Source organism: Poecilia mexicana, unplaced genomic scaffold (genome assembly GCF_051168715.1).
Source record: "Poecilia mexicana isolate PSO_F unplaced genomic scaffold, ASM5116871v1 scaffold_18, whole genome shotgun sequence".
Taxonomy (NCBI): Eukaryota; Metazoa; Chordata; class Actinopteri; order Cyprinodontiformes; family Poeciliidae; genus Poecilia; species Poecilia mexicana.
The window spans coordinates 25786222-25803375 of record NW_028263387.1 but is presented as its reverse complement, the minus strand read 5'-3'; the positions used below and the strand labels follow the sequence as shown (position 1 = coordinate 25803375).

The 17154-nt window shown below is 36.5% G+C and overlaps 1 protein-coding gene across 1 annotated transcript; it reads left to right on the top strand.

The window, feature by feature from the left end:
• Positions 1 to 1165: 1165 nt before the first annotated feature.
• On the top strand, positions 1166 to 9045 carry LOC148154357 (high affinity immunoglobulin epsilon receptor subunit alpha-like). Its single transcript, XM_088015206.1, has 7 exons — positions 1166 to 1226; positions 1438 to 1695; positions 2089 to 2355; positions 5156 to 5275; positions 8222 to 8306; positions 8353 to 8426; positions 8840 to 9045. The coding sequence occupies exons 1-7, from the start codon at positions 1166 to 1168 to the stop codon at positions 8932 to 8934; spliced, it is 960 nt and encodes a 319-aa protein (XP_087871332.1). The 3' UTR covers positions 8935 to 9045.
• The last annotated feature ends 8109 nt before the right edge of the window (positions 9046 to 17154 follow it).

The window sequence follows — 17154 nt, the reverse complement described above, 5'->3', positions numbered from 1 at the left end:
CCTCTTCTCGTTGTGTAGCGTTTTCTGCCACACTTTTTCCTTCCTACTGACTTCCCACTGAGGTGCCTTGATATAACACTCTGCAAACAGCCGATTCGTTCAGAAATTTCTTTCCGTTTCTCACCCTCTTGCTTGAGGATGTCAGTGATGGCCTTCTGGACAGCAGTCAGGTCAGCAGTCTGACCCATGATTGCGGTTTTGAGTAATGAACCAGGCTGGGAGTTTTTAAAGGCCTCAGGAATCTTTTTCAGGTGTTTAGAGTTACTTTGTTGATTCAGATGATTATTTTTATTGCTCGTTCAGAGAACCTTTTCATAATATTCTAATTTTTTGAGACAGGGATTTTGGGTTTTCATGAGCTGTTTGCCAAAATCATCAAAATTAAAACAATGAAAGACCTGAAATATTTCAGTTGGTGTGCAATGAATCTAAAATATATGACAATTTAATTTTTATCATGACATTATGGAAAATAATGAACTTTATCACAATATTCTAATTTTATGACCAGCACCTGTATTCAGTAGACGTAATACTTCATACCAACCAGAAGGGGGCGACAAAACACCGGCTTCTTGTCAGATATTTATTAAAGGTCCAATTAACTGTTGCATAAGTTCTAAATAAAGAATATTTGGGAGATTAACATACCTACATACAATTAGAGCACTCTGTAAAAACAGAAAAAAGATAATCTAATTAGAAAAAAATGATAATAATATGAAATAAAATAATCCAAGCTGTAACAAGCAAGTCTAGATGAAGACTAAAGTTACATACAGATAGGAAGATTGTAGACTAAACGGGTGTTTAGCGTAGATTTGACTACCCAGTAATAAACTCTGTTAATATTTTTGTTAACACAAATATTAAGTTCCGTTGCAGATCCATAACAGAACCTGAGTGTCTGTGTTTAACATCAATATCTCAGTATTTCTACCCGTGTCTCTGCTGCTCTGTGTAAGTCAAACAGGAAGAGGAAGTTCTGCGCTGCATATGATCTGGGTTTACATGTGAGACACGTTCAGTCAGCATCAAGCATCAGTCATGGAGGTCACAGCTCTCTGCATGCAAATCTGTGAGTAAAGATATATTATTTATTTCTTTCTGACATATTTCTATATTTTGAGTTTGGATCTGAAGCTTTTCTCATGTTTCTACAGTCATGAACATGTTTGTGTTGCTGTTGACAAAACCTGATCTGAGTTACACTGATCAGAAACCTGGTGAGTTGGAAACTGATTTGTTTCATGCATTTATATAGTGAAAAATGTTATGTCTTTTAGATTTAATTCAAATAATTTCAAACTGCTTAGAAACAAATCCATCAGCAATTTTATCAACTTTATCACCAGCTGATGAAAAATAAGTTTTAATTGTTTTTCAAGGATTTATGTTAAAGTTCATCAATTAATTTCTGTATTTTTATCATTGCAGTTTTTCCCCTTATCTCTCCAGACAGACTTCAGTTCTTTGAGTATGAGTCTGTCTCTGTAAGCTGTGAGGAAGACAAAGAAGTGAAAGCTTGGAGAGTGAGGAGAAAACTTCACAAAACGAGTTTAAATGATTCTGACGCCTGCAGCGTCCCAGCTGCATCCTGCAGCATCCAGTACGCTTTTGAGAGGCACAGTGGAGAATACTGGTGTGAAAACCATGAAGGGGAAAAGAGCCGGGCTCTCAACATCTCTGTTACAGGTCTGAATGTTCACAATGACGTCTTAAAAAGTTTTAAAATTAAATAAATAATGTTCTTTTAGATAATGTGCACACATTGTAATATTCTAAGGTTTATTTACAGAACAAAATGATATCAAGATAAATCCTGTCAGAATGTTTCCTGCCTTTATTTTGAACCTGTACAATTTAATAATAACCAAAATCTGACAATGAAAAAACAAAAAACATAAAAATATAAAATAGTAAATATGAATGCAAGAGTCATATTTCTTACATCATAGAAACCAGACATTTTGAAGATGTGTGTTAACTTTTCATATCTTCTGAAAATAAACATAGATTTTGAATTTGTTAGAAATCCAGCAGAAACAGGAATGTAACATGTCAAACTGATCTTCTACTGTCCATCAGCTGGATCAGTCATCCTGAATGTTTCTGCTCAGCCAGTGAAGGAAGGATCTACTGTGACTCTAAAGTGCATTCAGGAGGATACAGACGAACCATACTTTAGTGATTTCTACAAAGATGGCGTCCGTCTTGGAACCGACTATGAAACCGATATGACCCTCGGAAACGTCTCCAAGTCAGATGAAGGACTCTATAAATGCACCATTTCCGGAGTCGGAGAGTCTCCTGAAAGCTGGCTGGCTGTTGTCAATCCAAGGTCACCAACAGGAGGTACGTTTGATACCACTGAATATAATGAGGTTAAAATAACCCTTGAAATATTAGAAAATATTCTATTAATCTTACGGATTAAAATGGATGAGATTTCTTCTAAAGGCAAAAGGTTTTCAAAGTCTAAGCTTAGTTGTAGATTTATGTTCTTACAGAATCTTTGAAGAACTTAATATGAGATATGAGAGGCCCCACAGGCCAAAACCTACAAACTCTCTTACACGTACTATCAAACCCTCTCACATTCACTATCAAACCCTCTCACATTCACTATCAAACCCTCTCACACGTACTATCAAACCCTCTCACATTCGCTATCAAACCCTCTCACATTCGCTATCAAACTCTCTCACATTCGCTATCAAACCCTCTCACATTCGCTATCAAACTCTCTCACATTCGCTATCAAACCCTCTCACATTCGCTATCAAACTCTCTCACATTCGCTATCAAACCCTCTCACATTCGCTATCAAACTCTCACATTCGCTATCAAACCCTCTCACATTCGCTATCAAACCCTCTCACATTCGCTATCAAACTCTCTCACATTCGCTATCAAACCCTCTCACATTCGCTATCAAACCCTCTCACATTCGCTATCAAACCCTCTCACATTCGCTATCAAACCCTCTCACATTCGCTATCAAACCCTCTCACATTCGCTATCAAACTCTCTCACATTCGCTATCAAACCCTCTCACATTCGCTATCAAACTCTCTCACATTCGCTATCAAACCCTCTCACATTCGCTATCAAACCCTCTCACATTCGCTATCAAACCCTCTCACATTCGCTATCAAACTCTCACATTCGCTATCAAACCCTCTCACATTCGCTATCAAACTCTCTCACATTCGCTATCAAACCCTCTCACATTCGCTATCAAACCCTCTCACATTCGCTATCAAACCCTCTCACATTCGCTATCAAACTCTCTCACATTCGCTATCAAACCCTCTCACATTCGCTATCAAACCCTCTCACATTCGCTATCAAACCCTCTCACATTCGCTATCAAACTCTCTCACATTCGCTATCAAACCCTCTCACATTCGCTATCAAACTCTCTCACATTCGCTATCAAACCCTCTCACATTCGCTATCAAACTCTCTCACATTCGCTATCAAACCCTCTCACATTCGCTATCAAACTCTCACATTCGCTATCAAACCCTCTCACATTCGCTATCAAACCCTCTCACATTCGCTATCAAACTCTCTCACATTCGCTATCAAACCCTCTCACATTCGCTATCAAACCCTCTCACATTCGCTATCAAACCCTCTCACATTCGCTATCAAACCCTCTCACATTCGCTATCAAACCCTCTCACATTCGCTATCAAACTCTCTCACATTCGCTATCAAACCCTCTCACATTCGCTATCAAACTCTCTCACATTCGCTATCAAACCCTCTCACATTCGCTATCAAACCCTCTCACATTCGCTATCAAACTCTCACATTCGCTATCAAACCCTCTCACATTCGCTATCAAACTCTCTCACATTCGCTATCAAACCCTCTCACATTCGCTATCAAACCCTCTCACATTCGCTATCAAACCCTCTCACATTCGCTATCAAACTCTCTCACATTCGCTATCAAACCCTCTCACATTCGCTATCAAACCCTCTCACATTCGCTATCAAACTCTCTCACATTCGCTATCAAACCCTCTTGCACGTACTATCAAACTTCCTGACAGAGTTTGATTGCAACGGAAGTTATCTTAAAATTTCAGTTTCTGATTGGACCCCTGGCAGGCTTTTCAAAATAAAAGCGGACCTCCGGTTTATGTTTGATTCATGTTTCTCTCCTGCGGCTTTAAAAATGTAAAACTTTGTGTTAATTGATTTGCTAAATGTTAGAGCCATAAATAGGAAATATTTAAGTTATTTGTAAGATGGTTTGTTTGTATTTTATAAAATTTAGTTAGGACGATTAATATTTGTTTAGGCATTTTTATTGTGGAATTTAGTTTTATTTTGAAAGGTCTAGGGAATGAAAGATATTGGATCTATTGCCATAACACTAAAGGAAATCATGTATCTGAAAATAAATTAAAACATATTATGTTGGCAAAAAATTCTGTAAACCACATATGTGCTACCTCAATCAAAATTGCTGACATTTGACATTTAACAAATGACATTTGACATTTAACAAATCTTTCAGATTGCATAAACAATACCTTACCAGGTACTTTTCTGACTTCAGGATAACACAGGGACACCTATAAGACCAATATTAACTGAGGTTGCACATATGTGCTTTACAGGATTTTTTGCCCACACAATAATTTTTTTTTCAGATACATAATGTTTTTTCCTGCATTCTGCAGGAAAAAACATTTGCATTTTCCTGGCAGGGTTTTATTTTGAGAAGCCTGCCAGGGGTCCAATCAGAAACTGAAATTTTAAGATAACTTCCGTTGCAATGATAGTACGTGCAAGAGGGTTTGACTGTGAATGTGAGAGGGTTTGATAGCGAATGTGAGAGAGTTTGATAGCGAATGTGAGAGGGTTTGATAGTACGTGTAAGAGAGTTTGTAGGTTTTGGCCTATGGGGCCTCTCATAGCTTACAGTAGAATAATACGTTTCAAAGTTTAGCCTTCTGCAAACCTGCAAACTGAAATATCCTCCATTTCTGGTTTAAACATTTGGTGAGGAGGAAGAGGAGGTGCTCTGTGTACGAAGGCTTTTCATCCTGGAATCAGCCATCTTGGATTCCTGATGTTGGCTGTCTGCGTCTCTCTCACTGTTCACTGACCTGATATCTTGAATCTTATTTCAGGATCTAATGAAGCGATTCAGCCTCTGACTAATGTGCCGATTATAATCATCATTTTGTTGTCCATCGTTTTCACTCTGCTGTTCTGGGTGGTTGGACTGATTCTCTACAAGAAACACAAAGGTAAACATGGACCATGTACCGCTAACTCGCCTCACCGTTAAATAATCAGTTTCAGAATCTAAATGTTCCCTCTGTAACATTTACAACATGAGTTTGATCATTTATCTTGATCTAAGTTGAGGAAAAGTTTTTGATGAATTATAAAGAGCAGGTGATGTCAAACATTCATGGGCATGAATCTGATTCTTTTAGGGCTTTTTTAGTGGAAAACTTTAAATTTACTTTGAAAACCATAGGGTAAAAATTATATCTATTGACTCAAATATATATATATATATATATATATATATATATACACACATATATATATATATATATATATATATATATATATATATATATATATATATATATATATATATATATATATATATATATATATATATATATATATATATATATATATATATATATATATATATATATATATGTGTATATATACACATATGATTTGGCTGAGGGGGTTCAGGCCTATGCAGAACAGCAGTGGGGACAGAGCATCTCCTTGGTATATGCCACATTTGATGGACACTTGTGCAAGCGGTTTGCAGTTGGCTTCAAGTGTGGTTTTCCACAGCCCCATCGAGTTTGCAATGAAGGCTCTTAGAGTCCTATTGATGTTGTACATCTCTAAGCATTCAATGATCCAGGTGTGTGGCATTGAGTCATAGATTTTCTTGTAATCAATCCAAGCGGTGCACAGGTTGGTGTGTCGGGTTTTGCAGTCTCGGGTGACTGTGTGGTCTACAAGGAGTTGGTGTTTGGCTCCTCTGCTATTTATGCCGATGCCCTTCTGTGCCGTGTTCATGTATTTATCCATGTGCCCGCTTATCTTAGCTGCTATGATGCCTGACATGAGCTTCCATGTTGTAGAGAGACAGGTTATCGGCCGATAGTTGGATGGGACTGAACCCTTTGAGGGATCCTTCTGGATCAGGATTGTACGCCCTTCAGTTAACCATTCAGGGTGAGTCCCATTTTGTAGCAGCTGGTTCAGTTGAGCTGCCAGTCGCTCATGGAGGGCAGTGAGTTTCTTTAGCCAGTAGGCATGGATCATGTCAGGCCCTGGTGCTGTCCAGTTTTTCATACCTGAGACTCTTTCTTGGACATCTGCCACAGTGATGGTTACCGGGGCTTGTTCAGGGAGGTTGCTGTGGTCCTCTCGTAGAGAGGTTAGCCACTGTGCATTGCTGTTGTGGGACGCCTCCCTTTCCCATATGCCTTTCCAGTATTGTTCAGTCTCCAGCCTTGGTGGGTCTGCTCTGTTGTTAGTACCCTGCCATTGAGAGTACACTTTAGCTGGTTGGGTGGAGAAGAGCCGGTTAATCCTCCTGGCTTCATTCTCTCTTGTGTATCTCTTTATATATATATATATATATATATATATATATACACACACACACATATATATATATATATATATATATATATATATATATATATTTGGTCGAAAGTCTCTCTACAACGTCCATAAAAACCAAGACATTTTGGACATTTTTTGCACCTTTAAACAACTTTTCACATAATTTTAGCAATATTTTCCTAGCAATATGGATAAAACTCACTCAGATTTGACTGAATCAGGGTTTGGCAAACCTGTTTCAGAAGTTTGAAGTTGGTTTTGTTTGTCCTTCCCTGAAACACATGTGATGTGTTGCACAAAATCCCGGTGTCGTTCTGTCCTATGAGGAAATAACAAGATAAAATGTTTCAAATTGAAACTTTAGACCAGATCAAATGAAATCTGATCTAAGAAGTGTTTCTGCTTCACCCAGAGCAACGCAGAGTAAGCAAACAAATAATAGTAGCAATACTTCAACATGTTTTTACTCAAGTAAAAGTAAAAAGTAGGCATCTAAGAAATTATTCAACTAAAAAAGTATTTGGTAATAAGTCTACTCAAGTACTAACTGATTAAATATTATTTAATATTTAAAAATTACATCATCATGCAGAACAAAGTATAAAGTTAAGTGGAAATTTTGGTATATTAAGGACCAAAATTATAATAATTCATACAAGTAACGAAAAAAATCAGGCAAAAATAAATATTTTAAAATCAGTTTCTTTTAATATAAAACTTATGAAACTTTAACAAAAACTGCAGGAGTTTGTCTGTTTAGTTAAAATTTTTGGTAACACTTTATTTGAAGGGGGGTGAATAAGACTGTCATGATTATTCAAAATGTCTTTGTTATGACAACTTGACATTAACCAAGAAATCATTACTGATATAAATTTGTGATAAAAGTTTTACTGATTGCACTTTAAAAATTAGGTAACTTTGTTATTAAAGGTAAAGTTTAAACAGTGATTATTTATTGGTAAATGTCAAGTTGTCATAACAAAGACATTTTGAATAATGTCAACTTTGTATGAAGTGTCATAATTTACCGAATGACGCTTTATGACAACAGTCATAAATATTCATGAAGGCTTATTGATGTTCATGACATGTGTTATGACATGTTTATGACAGTGTCATGACAGTCTTATTCACCCCCCTTCAAATAAAGTGTTACCAAATTTTTAGTTAAAACATGTTTGATTTTTCATTCAGTGGGAAGAAAATCACAAAATTTTACTCAAGTAAGAGTAAAAATACTTTATAATAAAATTACTCAAGTAAAAATAGAAAGTACAGTTTAGTACAAATACTCCTAAAAATAAATTTAAAAAAAAGTTACTGAAATATATGTAATTGTTTAAATGTAATTAGTTTCTACCCAACTCTGGCTTCACCTCACTCGACTCGATTGAACAGATTATTAATGAGACTCTGAGAACTAAACTGCATAGTGAGGAAGTCATTCAGTCATTTAACTGAAATGTGTTGAATCAGAAACAAATGTAAAAGTTGCTGTAGATCCTCAAATGACCAACACTAAAAACAACAGATAAAAAATCTGCAGAGCATTAAATCTTTTCTTTGTTTCATATTTGCAGCCTTGAAAAATGAAATTGTCTCGGATCCGAAGGAAACAACGTATGCTGTGGTTAACAAGCCTGGGAAGAGGAAAGGTAGAAGTTTGTTTATTTTACATATTATTGTTAAAAGCAGCAGAAATCATTTTTAGTTTCTCTTTACCAGGTGACTCTGCGAATAAACCGGACGAAGTCACATACGCCACCGTTGAGATAAAGAAGAAAGGTATTATTACCTTTATGATGACTTATTTATCCTCTGTGGTGCAGACACCGTGACATTAGCTCAGTTTTACACACTAACTCAGAAATATTTTCAGACAGACAGACGTATCTCTCGCTCTGGGAGCAATTTTATCTCATCAGTTAAAAACCACGTAGTAAAAACGCCGGCTGCAGCGAGGGGCCCTCAGGCACTTTATTTAGACAACAATAGAAATCACACGTAAAGAAATTAGAAAAAAATCTGCAGTTTCAGCTGAATGCACTGCATCTAATTCTGCATCCATGCTTCACAAGCAGCTGTCATAAAAACACAAACAGCTTTAACTGGATGGAGTCAGAAATAACTGGTGCAAAAAGTTAAATGAAAACTTTAACTGTGGTTTTCAAATGCATGTTCCTTTCTTCCTCCATCAGGGTCAAAGGCTTCCAGAGTGACTGCTGCCCAGGATTCATCAGAGCAGCAGACAGTCTATTCTTCAATCTCCCTGAAAAGAGGACAGTTAAATTAGTCATGTTACGTCAGCGCAGGCGATGTTTCCGTCCCTTTAAATAATGCTACAATGCATTTTAGTCTGAGGTTGAAACTGACAAAGCGATGATAAATATGACACACTGAAAACTTTAACTGTTTGTATATTATTATAGATCTTGAAAGATGCAATGTGGAGTTCATTTCATCTGTTCATGTGTAGCTATTAGGCTTTGCATGTGGCATTGTCTGTTTTTGATTCTATTCTAGTCTTTATGTCGTCACGCATCTGTTTGTGCTTTCAGTGACTGATTTTTAAATATATTCAAAAATCAGTCTGTGCTTCACTGTGGTGGTTTGTGCATCAGTACAGCTCAGGTATTCTTGACTACATGTCTCTAAAGTGGGACTTGCTCAGTCCTTGACCTTTAACGATCCACTGCAGGTTCCTCTCTACTTGTGCAGGACGTGTAGGTGTGTCTTAAAAGACCAGAAAACCTGACAATGAGTTCAAGGCTGTAAATTGACAGCATGGCACCAGATCCTCCAGTCAGTCTGTTTACATCAGAGTTTATATAATGACTTGTCAAAAAAATCAAAGCAACTGTCTTATATCATGATTTGACCTGTTTCTGCCCCAGATGCATCATGATATTGTCAGTAAAAGTGCTCCATATGCTCTCTGTGTGTATTTCTCTCCTCTTTCGCCATGTGCAGGAGGGGCTGCTGTCACATATTTTAATATGCAGTTTGTGGTTCCTTAAAATAAATGATTTCTGCCAATTGACCCAAAGAAATTCAACTTGATTTTGTTGTATTGTGTTATACAGAATCAATTACATTTTTAGTTTGAAATTTAAATAACTCTGAGATGTTATTTGTTGTGAATTGGCAACAGTAAAATTCTGTTTTAGTGAAATAATTTCACTTAACATGAGTGTCTTTTAGTTTAGTAAATCTTGTCAGTAACATTTTTGATGTCAGAAAGTCGCATGTGCTGCTGGTGAAACTCGCAATATTTTATCCTAAATGTCCATCTTTGTTATAACATCCAAAAACTGACCTTAGTTCAGAAATGCAACTCCATATCTAGATCTTTTCATATTCATGACTGGGGAACCAACAGATGTTTCCTGTGGATTAAATCAAAAAGTCAAACTATGAGTTTATTTATTTTTTTATTGTTTCTATTATTTTGTAATTAATTTTTATGCTATATGTTTAGATCTAAAGAAAAAAAATCCTATTGCATATAATTTGCTTTTGCATTTCAGTAAGTTCTGTTTAAATTGATTCAAATATGTTTCACAAAATTACAAAAACAAATATTTCTGGAGCATTAAACTGAAATCAGCAGCACAGAGCTGCTGCAGAACAAAGTGAACTGCAGGTGCAGACGGCTGAAAACTGGACAAAGTAACTTCACAGCGTCTATCTTTTGTTATGAGGTCAACTTTCTGATTTAACTGCTGCAGTTAAATATTTTTTTTAATATTTTTTAAAACTGTCATTATCAGGCACGTGCAGAGTGGGGGGGCTGGGGGGTTGAGCACCTGCCCCTTTTGCTCCTTGCCCCCAGGTGCCCTTTTGGTCAAATTTTTATTTTTTTTAATTTTATTTTTTGGTATTATCATTTCCAAAGCCCTCTTCTGACACATAAAAACATGTACTAAAATTATTTGCTTTTTTGTTTCTTTTTTGTACAACATAATAAGCCTTCCGGTCGCCTTGTTACCTTTGACCTTTTGCCCGTGACGCAGTTGCCTCTCGCGCAGTGAGATGAGGCGGCTAACTGGCGCGCAACGTAGCGAACGATCCAGATTACTGATCAGTTTTTGTTGAATTAAAACGTTTTTGGTGAATAAAGTGGAGCAGACTTGCTGCTTGTCAGATGATGGAAAACGTTGAAGTCTCGTTTCTGCTTCAGCGGTTTAATCAGAGAGGAAATGAAATACAACAGACACTGACAGGCCTCTGTCTGCTTTTCTCTGAAGAACTACTGAGGGGAGGAGACAGCCAGGTGAGGAAAAACTGTTCTTAACTATCGATTCAGTATTTTATCATGCAGACATTAGGCTGTTGTTGTTGTGCTATTAGCTAGCTGCTAGCTACGACTTTGCTAGCAAAGCTAGATAAATAAAAAGCTTCTTTCCTGTATCGTTAATGATATCAGTCATTCTTCAGTATCGCTTGTGCAATAGGGGAACATCACCCGTCCAAAACTTATCATCTCCATAAAGGATAAATGTCTTCTAATTTCCTTTGCTGCATAATTTACATGGCATTTATTCCAGCGTTAGATAAATGTATTTTGAAGGAGAATAGCACTTAAATAAAAGTCCAACAATGATATTCATGAAGAATTAAAAATAACTCACCCTGAATTACCATGATAGATATAATGTAATAAAAGTGTGTCATTAATGAAGGGGAAAAAACTCAACCCAGGCTTTAACTAAGTTTAGGGTCTGGTTCGCAGATTATGAAGTTAATTGTTTTTTCCCCAATTCAATGAAAAAAAAAAAAAAAACTAACCTCAGTTAAGTAAAATAAAATTGTAATCAAAACTTGTTGAATTATAATGATTTCTTTTTTAAAAACAAAACGTTTTGTTTAAAAAACTTTTTTTAAAATTAAATAACTAATTTTTGTCTGGTGAACTTAAAGTTATTTGCCAAACATAAACTTTTATTTGCACACATCAGAAATCTTTTCATGTGAGAATCACAAGCAAAACTTTGTCACAAACAAAAACAACTTAGAATAGCAAGAACAGATTTCTGACATGCACAAATAAGTTTGTTTTGCAAACCATTTTTTCACTTTATGACAAAAATATATGATTTTAATTTTAAAGAAAGATTTTTTTAAGCAAAACTCAGTAGGTTTTTCATGGTGACATGCATTAACAATTCAATTTTTACTTTTGTTTTTTTACGTTTTTCTGCAGTTCCACATTAAAGTTTGATGCAGCTCTGCTTTCCTGAATGGACCATCTTCATCTCCACTGCAGCAAACAGGCAGCTCTGTTTTATAGATTACAGTCACTAAAAGGTTGCATTGTGCCCTTGTTTATATTTTTAGTAGTGTAATTCTGTAAAGAGAAAATATATCTGGTGGTCCAGCTCTGATTTACATATCTTGCTAAATTGCGGGTTTGAATATTGCAATACTTTCCTATAACAAAATAGACCTGCAGAAAGAAATTACTAATAAAATATCTTACATATGCATAGTTTTATGCTCTATATAGGGATTTTCCTTAGCTTTGATTGTATATCTCCCAATTTCGTAATTTATCATTGTTTATTAATTCTGTCCTAGAATGCGGTTAGATGTGCCCTTTTTTTTTTTTTTTGAGGGCCTGCCCAAAAAGAAAGTGGTTTCTGCACGGCCCTGGTCATTATGTTGTGGCAGTTTGGTATTCACAGGACTAAGAGCGTCCTTCTGGTTCTGATTGGTTGTTTTGGTCAGAACGGTGCATTACTTTAACCAGTAATAGTAATTCAGGAAGCAGATGGAGGAGATTGATTGTTTTCACAGATTATCTGTCTCATAGCAAACTGCTACGACATCATGACAGCTTTAACAAATATGGAGAAAACATATTTTTAATTAAAGTTATACTGCAGCTTGAATAAAATGCAATTACTAGCATTTTTGAGAAGTCTGGATTGCTTTATGTGTATTTTGACGTTGCTTTTGACTGTTGCTCATGGGGAGACATTTCAGTATCTAAAACTGATAGAAAAAAAATTAAGCAACCTACTTGAATACTGGATGTGGACTGTTGGATGTTAAATTCATGAGCAGTAAATATTGTGCTAATTATCAGTATTGAACCAAAGAAAGCAAGGCAGATGAAAGGCTTTAAAATTGTGACGCTTTTTATGGGTCAAATAGACTCAGAAAATTGTAACAGCAGCTGTGAGGGGGGGGCCAAACAAACTTTTTGTCAGGGGGCCCAAAATTCCTGGCAGCGCCTCTGACTGTATTAGAGATAATTGATGCCAAAAGCTGATAAACTTTCCAGAAGAAAGCTGCACTAAAATCTTCCACTTACTTGCAGTTTTCTAATGAGTTTCTGTTTTTTCTTCTTCAGGGTCAAAGGTTTCCTCAGCTGCCACCAGAGGAAGTCCATCAGAGCAGCAGTCAGTTTACTCTTCAGTCGCCTTTAAAACTTAAATTAGTTATTTTATGGAGCTAATCTCAGCTCAGATTGTTGGTTTTGTTAGTCAATGCTAGAAGAGTCTCTGACATTTTTTTCTTAACTTAAAATGGACAAATACAACAAAGCAAAAATAAACATGACACCTTAAAAACGTTACCTGTGTTTATGTTGTTTATGGAAATTTAAAACATGTTTTTAGGACTTATTATCTTTCTCTTTCAGACGTTTGCATGTAGTATTTTCTATTTTTATGATGTTCTTGCCTCTTTTGTTGTCACGTCTTTCTGATTTTCATCAGAGCAAAGCAGCTACTGCTTTTTAAATAAACTCACTGTGATGGTCTTTACTTTAACACAGCACTATTATTACACTACATGTGTTTAAAATTAGAGATAAACTAACAATACCTGACAGCATCTTCATAGATCTATCAACAGACCTCTGCACTGAGTTTCTGTCCTTCGTCGGATGCTTGTTGCCTGTTCGTCCGTCGTTCCGTTTGTTGCTGTCACAGTTGAACTGAATAGTCCTGTGTCGGCATCAGCTCTTCGTTTCAGTCTAGTGTTTTATACAGTTGTTACCGGTGCTGAGCCTTAGCTTCTGCTCTGCTGCCCGTCATTCTGGACTGTTTGAGCAAATTATTCATCATTAAATCACAGACAGACATCTTGGGTCTGCCTGTGTTTCTCCTCACCTCAACCACCACAAATCATGACTTTGATAGTTTGATTATTGTGTTACCATGGCTACAATATGATGTAATCTTTGTGTTTGAGCTGGTTTGTTCACAAATTCATCACAGCAAATAACCAATAATCAGTGATTGATTTGAAACTCGGCCAGTAAACCTGGTCTCCCTCTCAGACTTCATCTATATTTAAACATATTAGTGATGCTGAGGTTCTTAGTAGGAAGGGTTTCAGGGTGAGGGGTTTCTGTCTAAGGCCCCATATTACCTTGGGCCGGCCCTGCATGAACAGCTGCTGCGATGCACATCTATGGAATCTGCCTGGAATCTACCTGGAATCTACCTGGAATCCCCCGGTGCCCCTGTGTCAATCCTCTGATGCTTTGGGGACATTTTGATTCATTTAATTGCAGCATGTTTGGCTTTAAGCTGCTGCTCTAATTATTGCTACAGTATTTTCACTGATGTTTGTTTTGTGAACTCCAAATGGGCCGAATCTTCCTTTAACACTTGAGGTTCTGCAGTAACGTCTATTTACAGCCGCGAACCTCCAGCCCAGATCCCGTCAGCAGCAGCTTTAACCCACCTGGTACCACCTGGTGCCAGGTGGTACCAGGTGGTACCAGGGCTTTGAGGTACATCGCAACTCGTAGTGACAGAAAATATGAATAGAAACAGTTTTTCTAAAATCAACATCAGACCTACGTTTTTATTCACAAACCAGTGTATGAAAAAATATTCTTGTCCATAATTTGATAGTTAGAGGCTCAGATCCCCTCCTCCTCACCATGGACCTGGTGTCTGAACAACATGGAGGCTCTGACAGTCATTATTAGACTGAGGGCAGCCAAACTAGTTCATTTTGCTAAATTATTATATTTAGCTAAACATTATTGCTGAGGGGCTCAGGCAGGTCTCCTGACATAGAGATTAAAAAAATAAAATATATATATATATATATATATATAAAAACCTCAAAAAGGGCACTAGGGGCATGAAGGATAAAAGGGGCGGGGGATCAAACCCCCTCCACCCGCCCTCTGCATGTGCCTGGATCTGTTGTTCTGTATGAAACTGATCAGTTTTAGTTTCATGTCAAACACACATATTTGAAGTCAAAAGCTTATAACTGGACATCCTGATACGCTTAGAGAGTTTATATAAATATTAACACCTTCATGTCTTCACTCTGAATCAGACTGAGGTCAGTCTGGTCTCTGCAGTCATGAATCACATTCAGAGCTGAGATAATCTAAACCCTGTCAAATAAAACTATCATGTTAAACTAGCGCCATCTGGTGTCCAAACACCAAAACATGAATCTACATCCTTCAGTTCATATTTGCCCTTCAGGAGAAGATTTTCAGTTCATTGAGTTTAAGAAAAATCAAACCAACTTGGGGTGCGTACACACTGCAGCCTGAAGTGACTCAATTCCGATTTTTTTGCCGGGCCGTTCACACTGCCAGTAAATGCGACCTGTATGCGTTCTGCAGTCTGAACGGGCAAACGACCTGAAAGTGTCCCGCATGCGCAGTAGAGGGCGCCATAGCGCCAGCGTTCTCAGTGTTCTGCCAACTGCCATAAAAAGAAGAAGTGCTCAGTGTTTGTGGAAGTAAACATGGAGGCTAACGGTGGAGCTTAGCTTATATATTTGAAGTTGTTATCCGGCCGGAGCAACATATTAATGACTTAATCCTCATATAATCCGTCATGGTTGTTGTTTTTCTTCCCACTTGCGCGTATCAGGACGCAGAATAGTGAGATTTGTTGAGAATCAGTGACATTCAGTTCGGATGAAGGTGAGCTGGACGTTAGGTCGCATTTGAATCGGATACGTATCGGACATGGGTCAGATTCGAAAAAGAATCCGACCTGTGCTGTTCACACTGCCATGAAAAGATCGGATACAGGTCGCTTTACGTCAAAAACAATCGGAATTGAGTCACTTCAGGCTGCAGTGTAAACGCACCCATTAAGTGAAATAAATTATGTTTATCTCCTAATGCTGTTGTCATGACAACAAAAAAACAACATGAAAAGGTGTTTCATCTACTTTATCAATATCCTGCAAACAAGAGCGGCAATTTTACTGCCTTGCATATTTTTATATACAATGAAAAATAATTAATGTCAGAAATAAATTTTGGTTGGGCTTTCAAATGTAAAGAGTTACACCTTGGTGTTGGGTTTTTTTTTTATGACTGTTTTTGTCTCAGCCCTCAGTTTGCTGCTCATACTAAGCCTGGTTAAGTGGGAGTTGTTCCTCTCCACTGTTGCCACATGCTCGTACAAGAGGAAATGGAATGGCTGAATGTTTTTAAGTGGATATTTTTTTATTATTATTTTCCAATGAATAATAAATTGTTCTGTATTGTTTGATTATATGCATTATATTTTAACTGGATTGATGTATAGAAGGGAAACCTAACCTGCATAAGTGCCTTGAGATTATATTTGTGAATAGTTAAAAATTACTTAAATTATTTCAGTTTTTTTTTGTTTGTTTGTTTGTTTTTTTTTTGTTTTTTGTTTTTGTTGTTGTTGTACAATTAAATAAGTTTCTCATTTTTATTTTAATAATAAAAATCCTAATGTGTTCATATCTGCCATCTGTGGTTGGATCTCTTCTTATTCTGTCATTTCTGTAACATCAGTTTCTGTTTTCCTGTAAATGAAATAAAAAAAATGCACTTATAAACTCTTTAAGTTAAAATTTAGTTTTTATTTTCTGTCATTATAATTTATGGTTCACTTGATAGTTGTTGGTCTATCAAGAAGAAATGAAATATATAACCATCCCTTATCATTTTCTTGACACAAACCAGTTTTCCTTTAGTGAATGGAAATCAACAGGCCAGTGGTGATGCAATGTGGACTAATGACCACTAGATGGCAGAAAAGACTGAACCATAAGAAGCCAGAGGCAGTAAATATGCTGCATATATTCAGTTGGACTAATACTTCATACCAACCAGTAGGGGGCGACAAAACACCGCCTTCTAGTTGTCTGATATTTATTAAAGATCCAGTTAACTGTTGCATAAGTTATAAATAAAGAATATTTGGGAGATTAACAGACTTTCATACAGTTAGACAAAAAATAATAATATAAAATAAAATAATCCAAACTGTGACAAACAAGTCTAGATGAAAACTAAAGTTATATACAGATAGGAAGATTGTAGACTAAACAGGTTTTTAGCATATAAATTTGGCTAACCAGAAAAAAACTCTGTTAATATTTTTAACACAAATATATTAAGTTCTGTTGAAGATCCATAACAGAACCTGAGTGTCTGTGTGTGTTTGCATTAAAATAAAGTTAATTCTACATCATTATCTCAGTATTTCTCCCCGTGTCTCTGCTGCTCTGTGTAAGTCAAACAGGAAGAGGAAGT

Coding starts and splice junctions, on each gene's coding strand:
- LOC148154357 (XM_088015206.1), top strand. CDS start 1,166: ATGAACATGTTTGTGTTGCTGTTGACAAAACCTGATCTGAGTTACACT. Junction 1,696..2,088: donor TCTCAACATCTCTGTTACAG/GTCTGAATGTTC, acceptor ACTGTCCATCAG/CTGGATCAGTCATCCTGAAT. Junction 5,276..8,221: donor TCTCTACAAGAAACACAAAG/GTAAACATGGAC, acceptor TCATATTTGCAG/CCTTGAAAAATGAAATTGTC.